Genomic DNA, 16,737 nt, shown 5'->3' with positions numbered 1-16,737 from the left:
CATAAGGTGAAGATCTAAGGATGTTAATGTTTAAGTTAAATTTCATAAAAATTGAGATTTGGAAAACTGTTAAAAAGATATGCAATGAAATTCAAGGGTTAAGTAATAATGGGTTGTCAACAGGTCAGAATGTAAAGTTATAATATATTAAGATAAATTAGTAAGATAAAAACAAGGATGGATTTGCTGAAATAACCAATTGAACTAGAATACAAAAAAGGGAGGTGTGAGGAGGTCAAGGAAACAAGTAAATGAAAGACAAGATATAGAAAGATGGATTTGTTTTTAATTGTTTCTAATTTTTTGTATTTTGTATTTTCTGTTTTTCTTTTTCTTTTCTTTATTTTTGTAATTTTTTGAAACTTTAATAAATATTATTTTTTTTTTTAAAAAAAAAGATATGCAATGAAATTCAACCAAGGGGAAGCGAGGAAGTCACTCAACAAAATTAATAACTGTAATTTTAAATAAGGCTATGATTTATGTTTGTTTGTCTTGTGTGCTTGTTTGTTTGTTTATAATATTGTGAAAACTAATAAAAAAAAATTGGGGAAAATAAAAGTACAGTGGTACCAAGGCGCGGCTTCTGATTGGCTGCAGGAAGCACTTAACGCTCCAGAAATTTTAACCCTTGCGTAAACTCCCTGCTTACCAGCTGAGCCGCTTTGTTGTAGACAAGCTTATACTCTGGGTCCAGTGGGATTTCCTCTATCCTGAAGGTGACCCCCGAAAAGCTGAGCTGCCGAGCGATGTACATCCCGCTCACTTTCATGTCCATGGCGACAATCTCCATTGCACCGACACCCCTGCAGGGGAGACCAAAGCAGTCGTTGAGGAAGACGAAGAGGGAAGATGGCTGAACTTCGGAACAGGACTCAACGCCCACCTCTGTCCATGTCCATCAAACCATCATGGCTCAAAAGGTGATGTTTGTTTGCTTCCGATCGCTTGTAACCCACAATTCAATTTCACAATTCAATCAGTTTATTACAGTCATAGACCAGCAGTCAGAGAATAGAATATTAAGTGGATAAAAAACAAAACTGATAATTAAAACAGATAAAAACTAAAAACAAATTTAAAAATTCAGTAAAACAGACAATTAAAACAATGTACAACAGTGAATTTAGACACACTGTGCAACAATAAACTATCCCGGGGAGTTGACTCAGAGTCACCCATGGAACAGGGTTTGGGGATTTTCATGCCGGACTATTTTGAGTTGGGCGATGGTCTGCGTCTACAGATTTGCACACAGAATCTGGCGACCATCCAGGTCTTCTTCTGGTCTTTGCCTAACAGCAAAAGGTCAAATTTTTGCTTTTGCGGGAGGTCGGCGAGGCTCACCATTAGGGGATCAATGAACTTACTGCGTGTCTCTTCGTAAAAGGGACATTTAAAGAATAAGTGTAAGCTTGTAACCCACTTTTTCCAAGTGAGGGTGTGCAAACGCTCGCAAAATTCACTGAAAAAATTGTGCAGAGGAAAAGGAAGAGGCTAGGAAATACTACTCCTTGAGAACAACGCTCCGCAGCCCCAAACAGCCTGAAGCAAAATAAGATTTGAAGGCAGTTTCCTACGTGCTTCCTGGTTTCCACTAACCGCAACTTGTTGCTACATGCAAGCCAGAAACCGTGGTTACGTAAACCACGGTTTATAGAGACAACTACCTAGGTTGAGAAACCACACAGGTTGATCTAAACTTCCTTCTGTAAATTTTCACTTGAACCAAACACAGTTTGTCCTCGGCCAAACTAACCACAAACCAAAATAACTTTGTTGGTAAGGGAGGTGGGGAATATGTCAGGTCTGCAGTTCAGGTTGGGTTTAAAAATTGTGAGTCTGTACACTTGTATAATTCGAAATTCTCACAGTGACGGGAAGAAACGAAGGAGATGGAAGATTGGAAGAAATTTAAAGTATATCTCAAGAACTGTTGTAAAATTAATGAGTGCTAAAATGTCAAGGGAAAGGAAAATATAGAATTACAGCTGTAATTGATTAAGTAAGAGAAGAAGGTAAAAAAGAAAATGAGTAATTAGTTAATTGAAGCGAGGGGTTGCTGAAGGAATTTTAAAACAGGGATGCAGAAAAGGGGAGGTAAGAGGAAGTCTGGGAAGTAAGGTTTATGAAAAAGAGGTTTTGAAATTATACATGTTTATATGTTTTGTTTGTCTATGTATTGTGTGTTGTTTTGTTTTTAAATTTGTGTTGGAAAATCAATAAAAAATTATTAAAAAAAGAAAAAAAGAAAATCACCACCGCTTCCCCAAACATACCGCTTCTCGATGGCCGATAGGAAGTCGTCAAATGATCGGAAAGGGGTCCCTTCTCCCCAAATACCCAGCCGGCTCATGTAAATCATGTTCTTTGGCTCGGAGGCACCTGTCAAGAGCACAAGATGCTTAAAGGTCAGGAAAAGTTTGGTGCAACCTGACCAATCACTACCACTAATACCCCTCCAACAAATTCCCTTCTTTCCTCTGTAAATCACCCATTTTCTCCTGCTTGCATGTTTGGCATCGCTGCTGACTCCTCCCATGCAATCTTGTGACTTGTTTACTTTGAGGTTGAATCCTGACAAAAGTACTGTTTTGGGGGGACAGGGGGTGGGCAGGTGTGGAGGACTCCCTGGTCCTGAATGGGGTAACTGTGCCCCTGAAGAACCAGGTGCGCAGCCTGGGAGTCCTTTTGAACTCACAGCAGTTCATGGGGGCACAGGTCAATTCTGTGTCCAGGGCGACTGTCTACCAGTTCCATCTGGTACGCAGGATGAGACCCTCCCTACCCACAGACTGCCTTGCCAGAGTGGTCCATGCTCTGGTTATCTCCCACTTGGACTACTGTAATGTGGTCTCTGTGGGGCTACCTTAGAAGATGACCTGGAAACTACAACTAATCCAGAATGCCCCAGAATAGACTGGGGACTGGAAGCAGCCATCGAGACCATATAACACCGGTCCTGAAAGACCTACATTGGCTCCCACGACGTTTCCGAGTGCAATTCATAGTGTTGGTGCTGACCTTGAAAGCCCTAAACTGCCTCTGCCCAGTATACCTGGAGGAGCGTGTCCACCCCTATCGTTCACTGAGATCCAGCTCCGAGGGCCTTCTGGTGGTTCCCTCACTTGCAGAAGGGAAGTTACCGGGAACCAGGCAGAGGGCCTTCTCAGTAGTGGCACCTGCCCTGTGCAACGCCCTCCCACCAGATGTCAAGGAAATAAACTACCTGACTTTTAGAAGACATCTGAAGGCAGCCCTGTCTAGTGAAGTTTTTAATGTTTGATGTTCCGTCATGGTTTTAATATTCTGCTGGGAGCCGCTCAGAGTGGCTGGGGAGGCCCAGCCGGATGGGCAGGGTATAAGTAAGGTAAAGGTAAAGGTACCCCTGCCCGTACGGGCCAGTCTTGACAGACTCTAGGGTTGTGCGCTCATCTCACACTAGAGGCCAGGAGCCAGCGCTGTCCGCAGACACTTCCGGGTCACGTGGCCAGCGTGACAAGCTGCATCTGGCGAGCCAGCACAGCACACGGAACGCCATTTACCTTCCCGCTGGTAAGCGGTCCCTATTTATCTATTTGCACGCAGAGGTGCTTTCGAACTGCTAGGTTGGCAGGCGCTGGGACCGAACGACGGGAGCGCACCCTGCCGCGGGGGTTCGAACCACCAACCTTTCGATCGGCAAGTCCTAGGCGCTGAGGCTTTAACCCACAGCGCCACCCACGTCCCTGGTATAAGTAATAAATTGCTATTATTATATTATTATTTACTGCCCCCTTATCTGGAGGACCGAAAGGAAGGAGCCACCGAAAGGAAGGAGCCGCTCTGCTCATTAGGCGTGGCATTCAGCCAAGTCTGTGCAGGTTGTGTTTTTGCTATGAGAGAGGGAGTCAACTCCGACTTTGAGTTGCCTGATTACTGACCGGCATGCTCTCATGATACCAACCCATGACGGGCATACCTTGCCCCCCTCACTTCTCAAAGCAGCCACCCCCCACCGCCAACCAGAACTCACCTGTGGCACTGGCATAAACCACCCTTGCGAGAGGCAGCTTGTTCTGCAGGTCCAATACTGCTTTGCCCATCTTAGTAGAGCTGGCATTTTTGGCTTTGTGGCATTCGTCAAACACAATCTGGAAGCGGGCATTCGTTAAGGAAAGAAGGAGGAATGCAAGTAGCTAGTCAAATTACGTAGCTGGACCACCAGATTAAACTACTTGATGGTGCAGAGGTGGCCAGATTGACTGGGGAAATCAGGAGGAGCAAAACCTCAACAGAGAATGGGATCAATATTGATTGTACCTAACCAGACACTGGAGAGACCGGCCAGGAGTAAGCATGGACCAATGGTACCAAATACAGTGGTGCCTCGCAAGACAAAAAGAATCCGTTCCGCGAGTCTCTTCGTCTTGCGGTTTTTTCGTCTTGCGAAGCAAGCCCATTAGCGGCTTAGTGAATTAGCGCTATTAGCGGGCTTAGCGGATCAGCTGATAAGCGGCTTAGCGGATCAGCTGATAAGCGGCTTAGCGGATCAGCTGATAAGCGGCTTAGCGGATCAGCTGTTAAGCGGCTTAGCGGATCAGCTGATAAGCGGCTTAGCGGATCAGCTGATAAGCGGCTTAGCGGATCAGCTGTTAAGCGGCTTAGCGGATCAGCTGATAAGCGGCTTGGGGGGAAAGGGGGGAGGGGGAAAAACCCGCAGGAACTCGCAAGATATTTTCGTCTTGCGAAGCAAGCCCATAGGAAATTCATTTTGCGAAGCACCTCCAAAACGGAAAACCCTTTCGTCTAGCGGGTTTTCGTCTAGGGCTGTAGCATGGGAAACAGCCCTACTAGAAAAATTAACCAATAAACTGAAACTGACACGGGGACAAACAGAAGAAGACGCCTTCACCCCGGTATGGCTCCCCTTTATCACATACACAGCCGAACAAGACAAGGACAATAATCCACCAATAGCATACAAATCAATATGGCTAACCTGATCCAAAACACCCACCCACCCCACTCACACACGAAAACAAAGATCACCATAGCCAATCACAAACAAACAACCATACCCTAGGTCAACTCCAACCTCTCTCACCACCAAAGGAACACAAGTGAACAGCAGAGAACCTGCACGAGCAATGCTGACACCAAACTCTACATACATTAAGCACAATAAAAACATTGCCACCCCACCCCACCCCTTATTTCCCCCCTATGTCTCAACAAATGAAACTGATTTGTACAAAGGTTACATGGAAAAAATACGAGAGACATTACACATACTTCTGTAAAAGAAGAAAACCTTTAATAAAAATTAAAAAATTAAAAAAGATATTGATTGTACCGTATTGGCCTGAATATAAGTCTCACTCCCCCCCCCCAAAGTTAAAGTGTGGCTTATATTTGTGACCTTACAGTATGCAGCCAGGAGCGCAGAGCAAACAGCGCCAGGATCACAGGAAAGCAGTGGCCGCCCCACACATAGTCCCCAGTCCTCTCCCCCAAGGCCGGGAAGGGAGAGAGCGGGGAAGGGGAAAGCCCCCCCAGTATACAGCCAGGAGCAGCGAGGAATGGAGTGGCTTATATTCAGCTATTTTTATTTTTATTTTCTCTCTCCCCCCTCCTCCAATTTTAAAGGTGCAGCTTATATTCAGGCCAATACGGTATCTGAAAGAACGCTGTAAACACTATTCAGAGTTCTGAATAACTCTTGCCACGTTACAAAGGCCTTGGAAACATTGGAGGACTATAATCCGGATGAACCATAATATGCAGTTGATTAAGATGCTTAAAGGACCCACGGAGGGGGTGGGAGGGAAGCCCTCTAAGATTTGGAAGAATCTTGTTCTATTTCAAAATTTAATTGTGTGTGATTCTGTAAAACCAGTAAAAAAATATTTTAAAAAATAATGATTACCATATTTTTCGCTCTATAAGACGCACGTTTCCCCTCCTAAAACGTATGGGGAAATGTGTGTGTGCGTATTATGGAGCGAATGCAGGCTGTGCAGCTATCCCAGAAGCCAGAGAGCAAGAGGAATCGGTGCGCACAGATCCCTCTTGCTCTCCTGGCTTCAGGGATAGCCGCCCGAAGCCTCCTGAGTGCAGCGGGAGAGCTCCTTCTGTGCTCCGGGGGCTTCGCATTGCTTTCTCTGAAACAAGGAGAGCAAGAGGGATCGATCCCTCTTGCTCTCCTGGCTTCGCTTCAATGGAGAGGCGCTGCGCAGCTTTCCCTCTCTGCGCAGCGCCCCTTCAGCGAAGCGGGAGGAGAGACGGAGCCCCTTCCGTTTCTCCTCCCGCTTTGCTGGAGAGGCGCTGAGCAGAGAGGGAGAGAATTCCCTCTGTTCTCCTCCTCTAAAACTAGGTGCGTCTTATAGAGCGAAAAATACAATACGCAGCGGCAGATATTTTAAGCCCCCCCCCCCCCAGCTGCAGGGAAATATGCAAAGGAAGGCTCTTCGGAGCAAAAAAAGAGAGGCCTGGAGCGTTGCAACATCGGAAAGACATGCGCAGTGGCGTAGCGTGGGTTGTCAGCACCCAGGGCAAGGCAAGTAATTTGTGCCCTCTAACCCGTGGATTTGCGCCCCCTAACCCTAACCCCCAGATGTTGCACCCAGTGCGGCCGGCCCCCTCTGCACCCCCCACGCTACGCCACTGGACATGCGTGCACAAAGAACATGCGCAGAGCTCGGTTTATTTCTCTTAGGATACAACACCCTCGAAATCTTCCTTGCACCAATCCAGAATCTGCTTCAAGCGGGTCCTGTGTTGGCCGCCGGCTTGGCTTTCGCCAATGAGGGCCGAGTAAGTGGCAAATAAGACTCCTTCTGAGGTAGCTGTGTCGCCGTATTTAATCTACAGTCAGGAGGGGGGAAAGAGCATATAAGCTACGGGACAAGGATAACTGTGACTTTAAGGATGAATGGGAACCCTTTGCAAAGTATCTGAAGACGCAACAAAGCGAACCGGACTCCTTGGCAGGTTTTGAATAAACATTCACAAACTTTTTATTGATAATAATCAGCTAAATAGTTTTGAGGATCTAGTCCGCGACACAGTGAGCGCTTGTTGCTCGGTCCCTGCTCCAGCCCACCTAGCAGTTCGAAAGCACATCAAAGTGCAAGTAGATAAATTGGTAAATGGCGTTTCCGTGTGCTGCTCTTCTTCGCCAGAAGCGGCTTAGTCCTGCATGACCCGGAAGCTGTACGCCGGCTCCCTCAGCCAATAATGAGAGATGAGCGCTGCAACCCCAGAGTCGGCCACGACTGGACCTAATGGTTAGGGATCCCTTTACCTTTACCTATATGTTGGAAGCTGCTTAGAGTGGCCAGAGTGGTACCTATTTATCTACTTGCACTTTGATGTCCTTTCGAACTGCTAGGTTGGCAGGAGCAGGGACCGAGCAACGGGAGCTCACCCCATCGTGGGGATTCGAACCGTCGACCTTCTGATCAACAAGTCCTAGGCTCTGTGGTTTAACCCACAGCGCCACCCGCGCCCCGTATTGCAAATTAGATGGACTTAGAATATACAGTTGGAAAAGTTACCTAAAAAACCCACAGAGGGGAGGAGGAACGAACCTTGTGCAACTTTTATTACTTGTGATGCTGAGTGTCAAGGGATTTGTAAAATCTAATAAAAACTATTTAAAGAGAGAAAGAGAGAGAGATATGGCTCACGTACCTTGTTTAAAGCATGCACAGGAATGTCAGGGGCATCAATATCCTTCAGGTCCCTCTCGGCATCGTACTTGAGATCGTTCGAAGCGCTGAACCTGACAAACGAGAGCAGGGAGCGTAAAGACCTGGGAGGATCTGCGGATCAGCGCAGAAGCGGTACTAAGGTAAAAACCCCGCTCGCTTTCGTCTCTGGCCCCCGAGAGGCTGCCCAGAAGAAATCACAGCCCTTCCCCCCTTTTTATCCGCACAACAACCCTGAGAGACAGTGGCGGTCCTGCCTCCTCCAGGCCACCCAGCGAGCTTCATGGCCGAGTGGGTGATTTGAACCCTGGTCTCTCCCGGGGGGTAGTCTGGTACTCTGAACACTACAACACACTGACAATTTCCCCTCTGTAATATACAATTGTGTGCCTTGTTTTCACTGAGAGAGAGAGAGCCTCTGTGGTGTAATAGTGTTAAGTACATTTCCAAGCACAATTCAAAGTGTTGGTGTTGACCTTTAAAGCCCTAAACGGCCCAGTATACCTGAAGCAGCGTCTCCACCTCCATCGTTCTGCCCGGACACTGAGGTCCAGCTCTGAGGGCCTTCTGGCGGTTCCCTTGCTGCAAGAAGCCAAGTTACAGGGAACCAGGCAGAGGGCCTTCTCGGTGGTGGCGCCCACTCTGTGGAACGCACTACCAGCAGATGTCAAGGCAATAAACAACTATTTTATTTTTAAAAGACAACTGAAGGCAGCCCTGTTTAGGGAAGCTTTTAATGTCTGATGCTGTATTGTTTTTAATATTCAGTTGGAAGCCGCCCAGAGTGGCTGGGGAAACCCAGCCAGATGGGCAGGGTACAAATAATATTATTATTATTATTATTATTATTATTATTATTATTATTATTATTATTATCACGATGACCTGGGGAGACCAGGGTTCGAATCCCTCCCTCGCAGGGTTCTTGTGAGGATGAAATGTGGAGGAGCAGGACCACGTACACCACCTTGAGCTACTTGGAACAAAAATAGGTGGTACATAGAAATGCAATAAATGAAATAAAAAGCTTCCCAGTCTCCCTACCCTCTGCTTAATACAATGCGAGCCTTGATCAGAGGGATAATATGGTGATGAGAAAAGGGACTGTCCCGTCTCTTGACATATTAAGATACAGCCATCTGTTCTCCCTCCCCCCCAAAAAAAACCCCCACCAGAATGGCTGCTCAGAAGATAAACACCACAATGCAATTCCTGCAGGTGCGACGGCCTCATCGAGCCTCCAGAGCTCCGAGAGAGACTCTGGTCGAATTCCTGAACCTTCAAAACGGGTCAAATGCACACTCACCACAGAGACTTTTTCCTCCCCTTCAGGTAGTTTTCGAAGATGATCCCTGCGACCGTCCGGCCTTTCCCGACGCCGGCGCCGTCCCCGATGAGGAAGCCGGCTCTCTGCCCGTTGGGGAGCAGGACTTCGTGTTGCTGCAAGTCCGGGAAAGGGAAAGCAGGTTGGGGGGGGCAGGTTAGTAGGGATGGGGTGGCGGCATACTGCAGGGGTACGACCTTCCAGAAGTTGTGGAGCCAGAGGCAGTCACTGGTTTCCCTGTCCCTGATTGAGGGAGCACCATTCCTCGCTCTCAGGAGAGAATGTCTCTTCTAAATGCCTCGAATTATATCTGGGGGGATTCAAATTCCCCTGTTTCTGATTGGAGAAGAGGCATTCCTTGCTCCCAGGAGAGAATGCCTCTTCCAAACAGAGGAATTATTCCACCTCCTGCACAAAGCGCAGAATACTGCTACTATTCATTTATTTATATTTGTCGGTTGCTTTGTCTCGCAGAGTGGTCCATAGCGCCCATCATTAAAAACCAGTTAAGGGCACCTTTTTTTAAAAAAAAAATGCGGCAGCTAGACTGGTGACTGGGAGTGGTTGCCAGGACCACATAACACCGGCCCTGAGAGATTGGCATTGGCGCCCAGGATGTTTCTGAGCACAATTCAAAGTGTTGGTGCTCACCTTGAAAGCCCTAACAGCCCAGTATACCTGAAGGAGTGTTTCAACTCCCATTGTTCAGCCTGGACACTGAGGTCCATCTCCGAGGGCCTTCTGGCGTTTCCCTCCCTGCGAGAAGTGAGGCTACAGGGAACCAGGCAGAGGGCTTTCTCGGTGGTGGCACCCACCCTGTGGAACACCCTCCCTTCAGATGTGAAAGAAATAAGCAGCTATCTTCTCTTTAAAAGACATCTGAAGGCAGCCCTGTTTAGGGAAGTTTTTAATATTTAATGCTGTACTGTTTTTAACACTTGATTGGGAGCCGCCCAGAGTGGCTGGGGAAACTCAACCAGATGGGCGGGGTATAAATAATAAATAATTATTATTATTATAAAATCTAAACAGGCTAAAGCAGTGTTGGTCAGCACAGACAATCTTGAACACAGCTTCCTATGTCGCTATTACAAACCTAACTGGAACTTCAAAAAGCTCTGGTATGGCTTCCTGCAAACCTGGCAAGCGTTAAGTAACCGCCTCCCACATACCTGGAAGGCCTAAATAATCGCTTCCCGCATACCTGGCAGGCGTAGGTAATCGCTTCCAGCTGTAGTGCAGAGAGTAATCCGTTGTCAGCGGTTGAGGCGGGGAGGGAGAGGGTGTAGGTGACGTCCGGAGGGGGGACGCTGGAGAGGGTGCTCGTCTCCACCACTCGGTCGGGGTGCTGCTTCCCCAGCTTGGCTGGAAAGGTGAAAGGGGGGGGGGGGAATTGTCAGCTGTTTTGACATTTGTCACCCCTGCTGCCTGCTTCCTGCAGTGGCAGCGCTGTGTTTTTGCAATTAATCACAGCCTTCCCCAACTTGCATAAGGGAGGGTGATTAATAATAATGATAATAATACCAAGGTAAAAAAGGTAAAAGACCCCTGGCAGTTAAGTCCAGTTGCGAACAACTCTGGGGTTGCGGCGCTCATCTCGCTTTACTGGCCGAGGGAGCCGGCCTTTACTGGGTTTTTCTGGGTCATGTGGCCAGCATGACTAAGCCACTTCTGGCAAAAACAGTGCAGCACACAGAAACCCCCCTTTACAGTGGTGCCTCGCAAGACGAAATTAATTCGTTCCGCAAGTCTTTTCGTCTTGCGGGTTTTTCGTCTTGCGAGGCACGGTTTCCCATAGGAATGCATTAAAAATCAATTAATGCATTCCTATGGAAACCGCCTTCAGACCAGGTCTGGGGACAGTCTGTCCCCCGACCTCTTCTGAAGGCTGGCGGGGGCGAAAGTCTTTGCTTCCCCCCGCCTGCCTTCCCGGGACAGCGGAGACTTTTCCGCTGTCCCGGGGCGATCTTAAAATGCTGGTGGGCGGCAGCGAAGGCTTCGCTGCCGCCCGCCAGCATTTTAAAAGCCCCGGACAGCGGAGGACTTTTCGCCCCAGATCGCCCCAGACAGCGGAAAAGTCCTCCGCTGTCCGGGGCTTTTAAAATGCTGGCGGGCGGCAGCGAAGCATTCGCTGCCGCCCGCCAGCATTTTAAGATCGCCCCGGACAGCGGAAAAGTCCTCCACTGTCCCGGGGGCTTTTAAAATGCTGGCGGTCCCCGAGATTTCCCTATGGGCTTTCGTCTTGCGATGCAAGCCCATAGGGAAAATCGTCTAGCGAAGCGTCGCGAAAAACCCTTTCGTCTTGCGGGTTTTTCGTCTTGCGAGGCATTCGTCTTGCGAGGCACCACTGTACTTTCCCACTGGAGTGGTACCTATTTATCTACTTGCACTTTGACGTGCTTTTGAACTGCTAGGTTGGCAGGAGCAGGGACCGAGCAACGGAAGCTCACCCTGTCGTTGCGGGGATTCGAACCGCCGACCTTCCGATCGGCAAGCCCAAGGCTCAGTGGTTTAGACCACAGTGCCACCCACGTCCCCGAGAACCAAGATGCCACTATAATAAATAATAATAATAATAATAATAAACATGCTAGCTGTGCCACAACTCTGATATTACATGAGCTGCTTCTGTGAGCCTGTTTGGCTGGGATAAAGAAACCAAACCCTTTAAAAAACCCTTTTAACGCCGTACTGTTTTAACACTTGATTGGGAGCCGCCCAGAGTGGCTGGGGAAACTCAGCCAGATGGGCGGGGTATAAATAATAAATAATAAATTATTATTATTATTAAAATACAATATATCAAGGCAAGGGCTCCGCGCCCCTCTTACATTTGGAAGGGACATAGTCAGCATACGTCTCCGCGTGGCCCAGCTCCTCCGCTTCATCGTCGTCCCCTTCTTCCTCCTCCTCTACCTGAGTTTGGGACTGGAACGGAAATGGGGGGGGGGGGAACGGTAGAGTCACAAACATGTTAGGCAGGCACCTTCCAAGGAATGCAAGCCAGGAGGAGCGTTAAGAAGAGCCCATCTAACCCCGGCATCCTGCTCTCACGCCGGCCGACCAGATGCCCCGATGGGAAACCCCTGTGAGCAGGATTCGAACCCAAGAGCGACTCTCCCTCCTCCTGCAGTTTCCAGCAACTGGGATTCGAAAACATCGCTGCCTGCGACTGTTCCTCCACTGTGGCTAGCTGTCACCGATTAACCTAGCGGTACTTAGCTGAGTTTTTCTTAGTTGCTATTTTGTTCATGTTGTTAATACTGTTTCGCAGATTATAAATGCTATATTGATCTGTCAGTCTTGTAGCATGGGGTTTTGCTGTACAGTGGTACCTCGGGTTAAGTACTTGATTCGTTCCGGAGGTCCGTTCTTAACCTGAAACTGTTGTTAACCTGAAGCACCACTTTAGCTAATGGGGCGTTCTGCTGCCGCCGCGTGATTTCTGTTCTCATTCTGAAGCAAAGTTCTTAACCTGAGGTACTATTTCTGGGTTAGCAGAGTCTGTAACCTGAAGCGTATGTAACCTGAAGCGTAAGTAACCCGAGGTACCACTGTAATGTATTACTCAGTTCCTGTTTCATTCGCAGTGTTTTATATATTATAATAGTTTTATCGGTGACGTTAATTGTATTATGTGATTCGTTCTGTATTTCATAGAATCCTAGACCTGTATAGAGTTGGATTAACCGCTGGATTAACACAAAGTTAAACGGATTCCTGCTCAAGGAAGTATTACCAAAGTTCACAGGACTGGGATTAATAAAAGCAGAGGAATGGGAACGGTACAAATATATGGCTGTGAGCCAGTGAGGCTAGCCTGATGCGCTCAGCTGTGTGTAGGTACTGTTCTAAAATGTGGCATCAGAACAAAGTCTATTATGGCATTCATCGGTTCTGGAAAAAACAGTGGCTTGAAAGGAGTCTCCAAGACCCTGCAGAAAACCACCCCTCACCTGAACGGTGGAAAGAAGAGAGGTATCTTGAGGAGCGGCTGCGAGGTGACTGTCAATGCCCTGTAGCCCTTCTAAGCCTTCCAAATCTGGAGGCAATCGCTGGGGAGGAAAGGGGAAAGACAGGAGAAGAATAAAAATACGAGGCTTGGAAAACTGTATTCGCTGCTATTCAAGGGTGTCCCCGGACCTTAAATTGAGGTTCATGCAACAAAAAATATTTAGAATACACTGGACCCCATTACGTTTGTTTTAAAAAGGGCTATCTAAGGTACCTAACTGTTGGAGATGCAGAGCGATAGTGCTTCTCTTTTTCGTTGTCCTGTATTGAAAGATTTTTGCTGTTGTTGTGGGAGATAAATGCAATAAATGATCTCTTCCGCTGACCTGCTTAAGGAAGCTGGAGGGGCCAGCCAAATGGAGATGCCGGACAGCATTCGTTCTTCACAGGGGACAACAGAGGAGTGTGCCGAGGTCCAGTGCCGAGGGCCTTCTGGCGGTTCCCTCGCTGCGAGATGCCAAGTTACAGGGAACCAGGCAGAGGGCCTTCGTGGTAGTGGCGCCCTCCCTGTGGAACGCCCTCCCACCAGATGTCAAAGAGAACAACAACTACCAGACTTTTAGAAGACATCTGAAGGCGGCCCTGTTTAGGGAGGCTTTTAATGTTTGATGTAGTACAGTATTTTAATATTTTTTTGGGAAGCCGCCCAGAATGGCTGGGGAAGCCCAGCCAGATGCACGGGGCATAAATAATAAATTATTATTATTATTATTATTATTATTATTATTATTATTATTATTATTACGACTCCCAACATTTCTGGGACAAGTAGTAATTGCATCTTAAGGAGAGAGATTGTGCATCTATCTGGTTTTTGGTCCGTGAGGATGTGAGCAACCTAACTGTGATCCTTCACCCTTGGGCTTTGGGTAATCAAAGTCAACCAGGGAATTTTCATCTCCCAAACCCTCCCTAGACGCACAAACACACCCATAACAACTACAAAGATTCCAGACCGAAGTGCCTTTTCCTTAGACTTCGCAGAAGCCAAATGGCTATAAAACGGCTTTGAGACAAGAGAGGTTTGTCAAGCATTCTTGAAGCAGAAGTGAAATATGGGAAGATCAGGCAGGCACAAACACACTGCAATTATTTCCCTTTTTTAAAAAGGGTGGCTTTCTTTCTTTCTTCCTTTCTCTCTCTCTCTCTTTAAAAGCCTCTTCCATTACTGGAAGCCTGAGTCACAATTACCAACAGGAAGTTGGAGAGAAAAGCGGGGGAAGTTTTGTGCGTTTCAAAGCCCAGCGGCGTCAAGCCCGCAGGTAGCTGCGGGTTTTGTTCCTATCAGCGGGGGCTGGTTAATTGGCCCACCCATCGGTGCCGCTCGTATGGGCAAGTCTGAAAGCGCCTGGTTTCACCAGACAGGGCAAAGGGGGAAAGGAAGTTAGGAGCACCGCTGCCAATTATCGCAGGAGGTTGTGTGAAGTTGACGGGAAGGCGTTGCGACAGAGCAAAGGGTGGGAATGCCAGGGGCGGACCTCTATTTGGTTCTGCTGTGGGGTGATGTCCCATATCGTCGGCACGCGGCTGAGGCTGTCGGCGGGGAGGAATTCCTGAGCATCGGCGATGTCCGAGAGGGAGTCGGCCGGGGAGGAGAAGAGGGAGTTGCTGGAGAGGTCGGTGGGGAACGTAGATTCCTGGAGACAGACAGACAGACAGAGAGAGAGAGAGAGAGAGAGAGAGGATCGTGAAATACAGCTGTGCCACCCTGGCACCCACCAGAACACTGAATCACAGACTACTCGTAGTGTTGGGAAGGAGCTCATCTAGACCAACCCCCAGCAATGCATGAACCGCAACTCAAGACTCCTTGAGAGCCACCCAACCTCTGTTTAAAAACCTTGCAAGTAGGGCTGCTGCTTTGTTAATAGTGTTTTCGGAGACTGTTTTTTACTTATCATCTGCTAATTATTCCAGGATAAAGGTAAAGGGACCCCGACCATTAGGTCTAGTCGTGGCCGACTCTGGGGTTGCAGCGCTCATCTCGCTTTATTGGCCAAGGAAGCCGGCGTACAGCTTCCGGGTCATGTGGCCAGCAAGACTAAGCCGCTTCTGGCGAACCAGAGCAGCGCACGGAAACGCCGTTTACCTTCCCGCCGGAGCGGTACCTATTTATCTACTTGCACTTTGACGTGCTTTCGAACTGCTAGGTTGGCAGGAACAGGGACCGAGCAACGGGAACTCACCTCATCAAGGGGATTAGAACTGCTGACCTTCTGATCGGCAAGTCCTAGGCTCTGTGGTTTAACCCACAGCGCCACCCAGATACCCCCACCCTAAATGTTGTGAACCACCCTGAGACGTACAGATGGAGAGCGGTATATAAATTTAATAAATAACAGCAACAGCAATATCCGGCCGATAGAATTTGGTGGGAGGCGCTGGGAGCGTCGGAGTCTCTGTATTTTCAAAAGAAGCGGATGTCACGAGAAGGATCGGGGCAAGCTGTTTGCACAGGTCAGAAGCTGCCCTCGGCTTGCAATTAAAAGAGGCACGGGTTTAAGAGGAAAACAAAACAGCAACTAAGAGAGAGAGAAAGCGTTGCCAGTTCAACGCTGGATGTTCTGGTTGTTCCTCGCCATGTGCCAGCTTCCTGGTGCTACACCTATGGGGCAGAGGACCTGCTGGGCATGCAGAAGGAGCCAGGGTCCATCCCCGGTGGCATCTGCAGATCTAGAAATCCCCCAAATGCGCTTTTTTGAATTGCGACCGAACAATTCCCTGCCTTAAATCTTGGAGAGCCACTGCAAACCAGCATAGGCTAGATGGACCCAACAATTTGACTCTTTATAAGAGCCACCTCCTGTTTAAATCAGAACTTCAGTTTTGATCAAGGACTTTTTCTTTTCCTTTTCTTCTTTTTTTCTTTCTTTTCTTTATTCTCTTCCTTTCCTCCTCTTTCTTTCTGTTTCCCTTTCTTAGATCAGTGTGGTTTTTACTGTATCTCACGTGGAAAACTTTCAATAAAAGTTGATTGTAAAAAAACAAAACAACCAACAACTTTCGTTATGAATCTTGCGCTGTCGTTTCTAAAGGGGAACACGGCGGCTCAGGCTCAATCCAGAGGTTTTGTTTTAAAAGACTATCAATCTTTTAAATAAAAAAATTAAGAAAGGGGGGGGGCTTTCCAGGCAAGGCTGGAGAGCTACTGCCAGTTCGGTCTGACTCAGTATAAGGTAGCTTTCCTGTGTTCACTTACGGGTTTGTGAATAACCTTTATACCAGGCATAGGCGAACTTGGCCCTCCAGATGTTTTGGGACCACAGCTCCCATCATCCCTGACCACTGGTCCTGTTAGCTAGGGATGATGGGAGTTGTAGTCCCAAAATATCTGGAGGGCAAGTAGATAAATAGGTACCACTCTGGCGGGAAGGTAAACGGTGTTTCCATGCGCTGCTCTGGTTTGCCAGAAGCGGCTTAGTCCTGCTGGCCACATGACCCGGAAGCTGTACGCCGGCTCCCTCGGCCAATAAAGCGAGATGAGCGCAGCAACCCCAGAGTCGGCCACGACTGGACCTAATGGTCAGGGGTCCCTTTACCTTTTTTAATTTAAGGGGAGAGGGGGGAATTCACGAGCCTGAAGTCTGGTGTGTGTTTGTACACACACGGAGAGATGTACCGTATTTTTTGCTCTATAAGATTCACTTTTCCCCTCCTAAAAAGTAAGGGGAAATGTGTGTGTGTGTGTGTCTTATGGAGCGAATGCAG

General features: G+C 48.0%; 1 protein-coding gene across 4 annotated transcripts in view; it reads right to left on the bottom strand.

Moving 5' to 3' along the window:
- The window catches only part of SBNO2 (strawberry notch homolog 2), a 109,704-nt gene that overhangs the window by 36,657 nt on the left and 56,310 nt on the right, over positions 1 to 16,737 (bottom strand). For all 4 annotated transcript variants that reach the window (XM_081895380.1, XM_081895378.1, XM_081895379.1 and 1 more), the window contains 10 exons: positions 14,508 to 14,666; positions 12,972 to 13,070; positions 11,847 to 11,943; positions 10,220 to 10,380; positions 8,998 to 9,131; positions 7,675 to 7,765; positions 6,703 to 6,846; positions 4,016 to 4,133; positions 2,280 to 2,385; positions 653 to 806 (listed from right to left, as the gene is read on the bottom strand). In XM_081895380.1, the coding sequence (XP_081751506.1) occupies positions 653 to 806; positions 2,280 to 2,385; positions 4,016 to 4,133; positions 6,703 to 6,846; positions 7,675 to 7,765; positions 8,998 to 9,131; positions 10,220 to 10,380; positions 11,847 to 11,943; positions 12,972 to 13,070; positions 14,508 to 14,666 (1,263 nt within the window). The remainder of the gene's footprint in view (positions 1 to 652; positions 807 to 2,279; positions 2,386 to 4,015; positions 4,134 to 6,702; positions 6,847 to 7,674; positions 7,766 to 8,997; positions 9,132 to 10,219; positions 10,381 to 11,846; positions 11,944 to 12,971; positions 13,071 to 14,507; positions 14,667 to 16,737) is intronic.

Source organism: Podarcis melisellensis (genome assembly GCF_964234715.1).
Source record: "Podarcis melisellensis genome assembly, chromosome: 18".
NCBI lineage: Eukaryota > Metazoa > Chordata > Lepidosauria > Squamata > Lacertidae > Podarcis > Podarcis melisellensis.
This window is presented reverse-complemented; position numbering and strand designations above follow the sequence as displayed.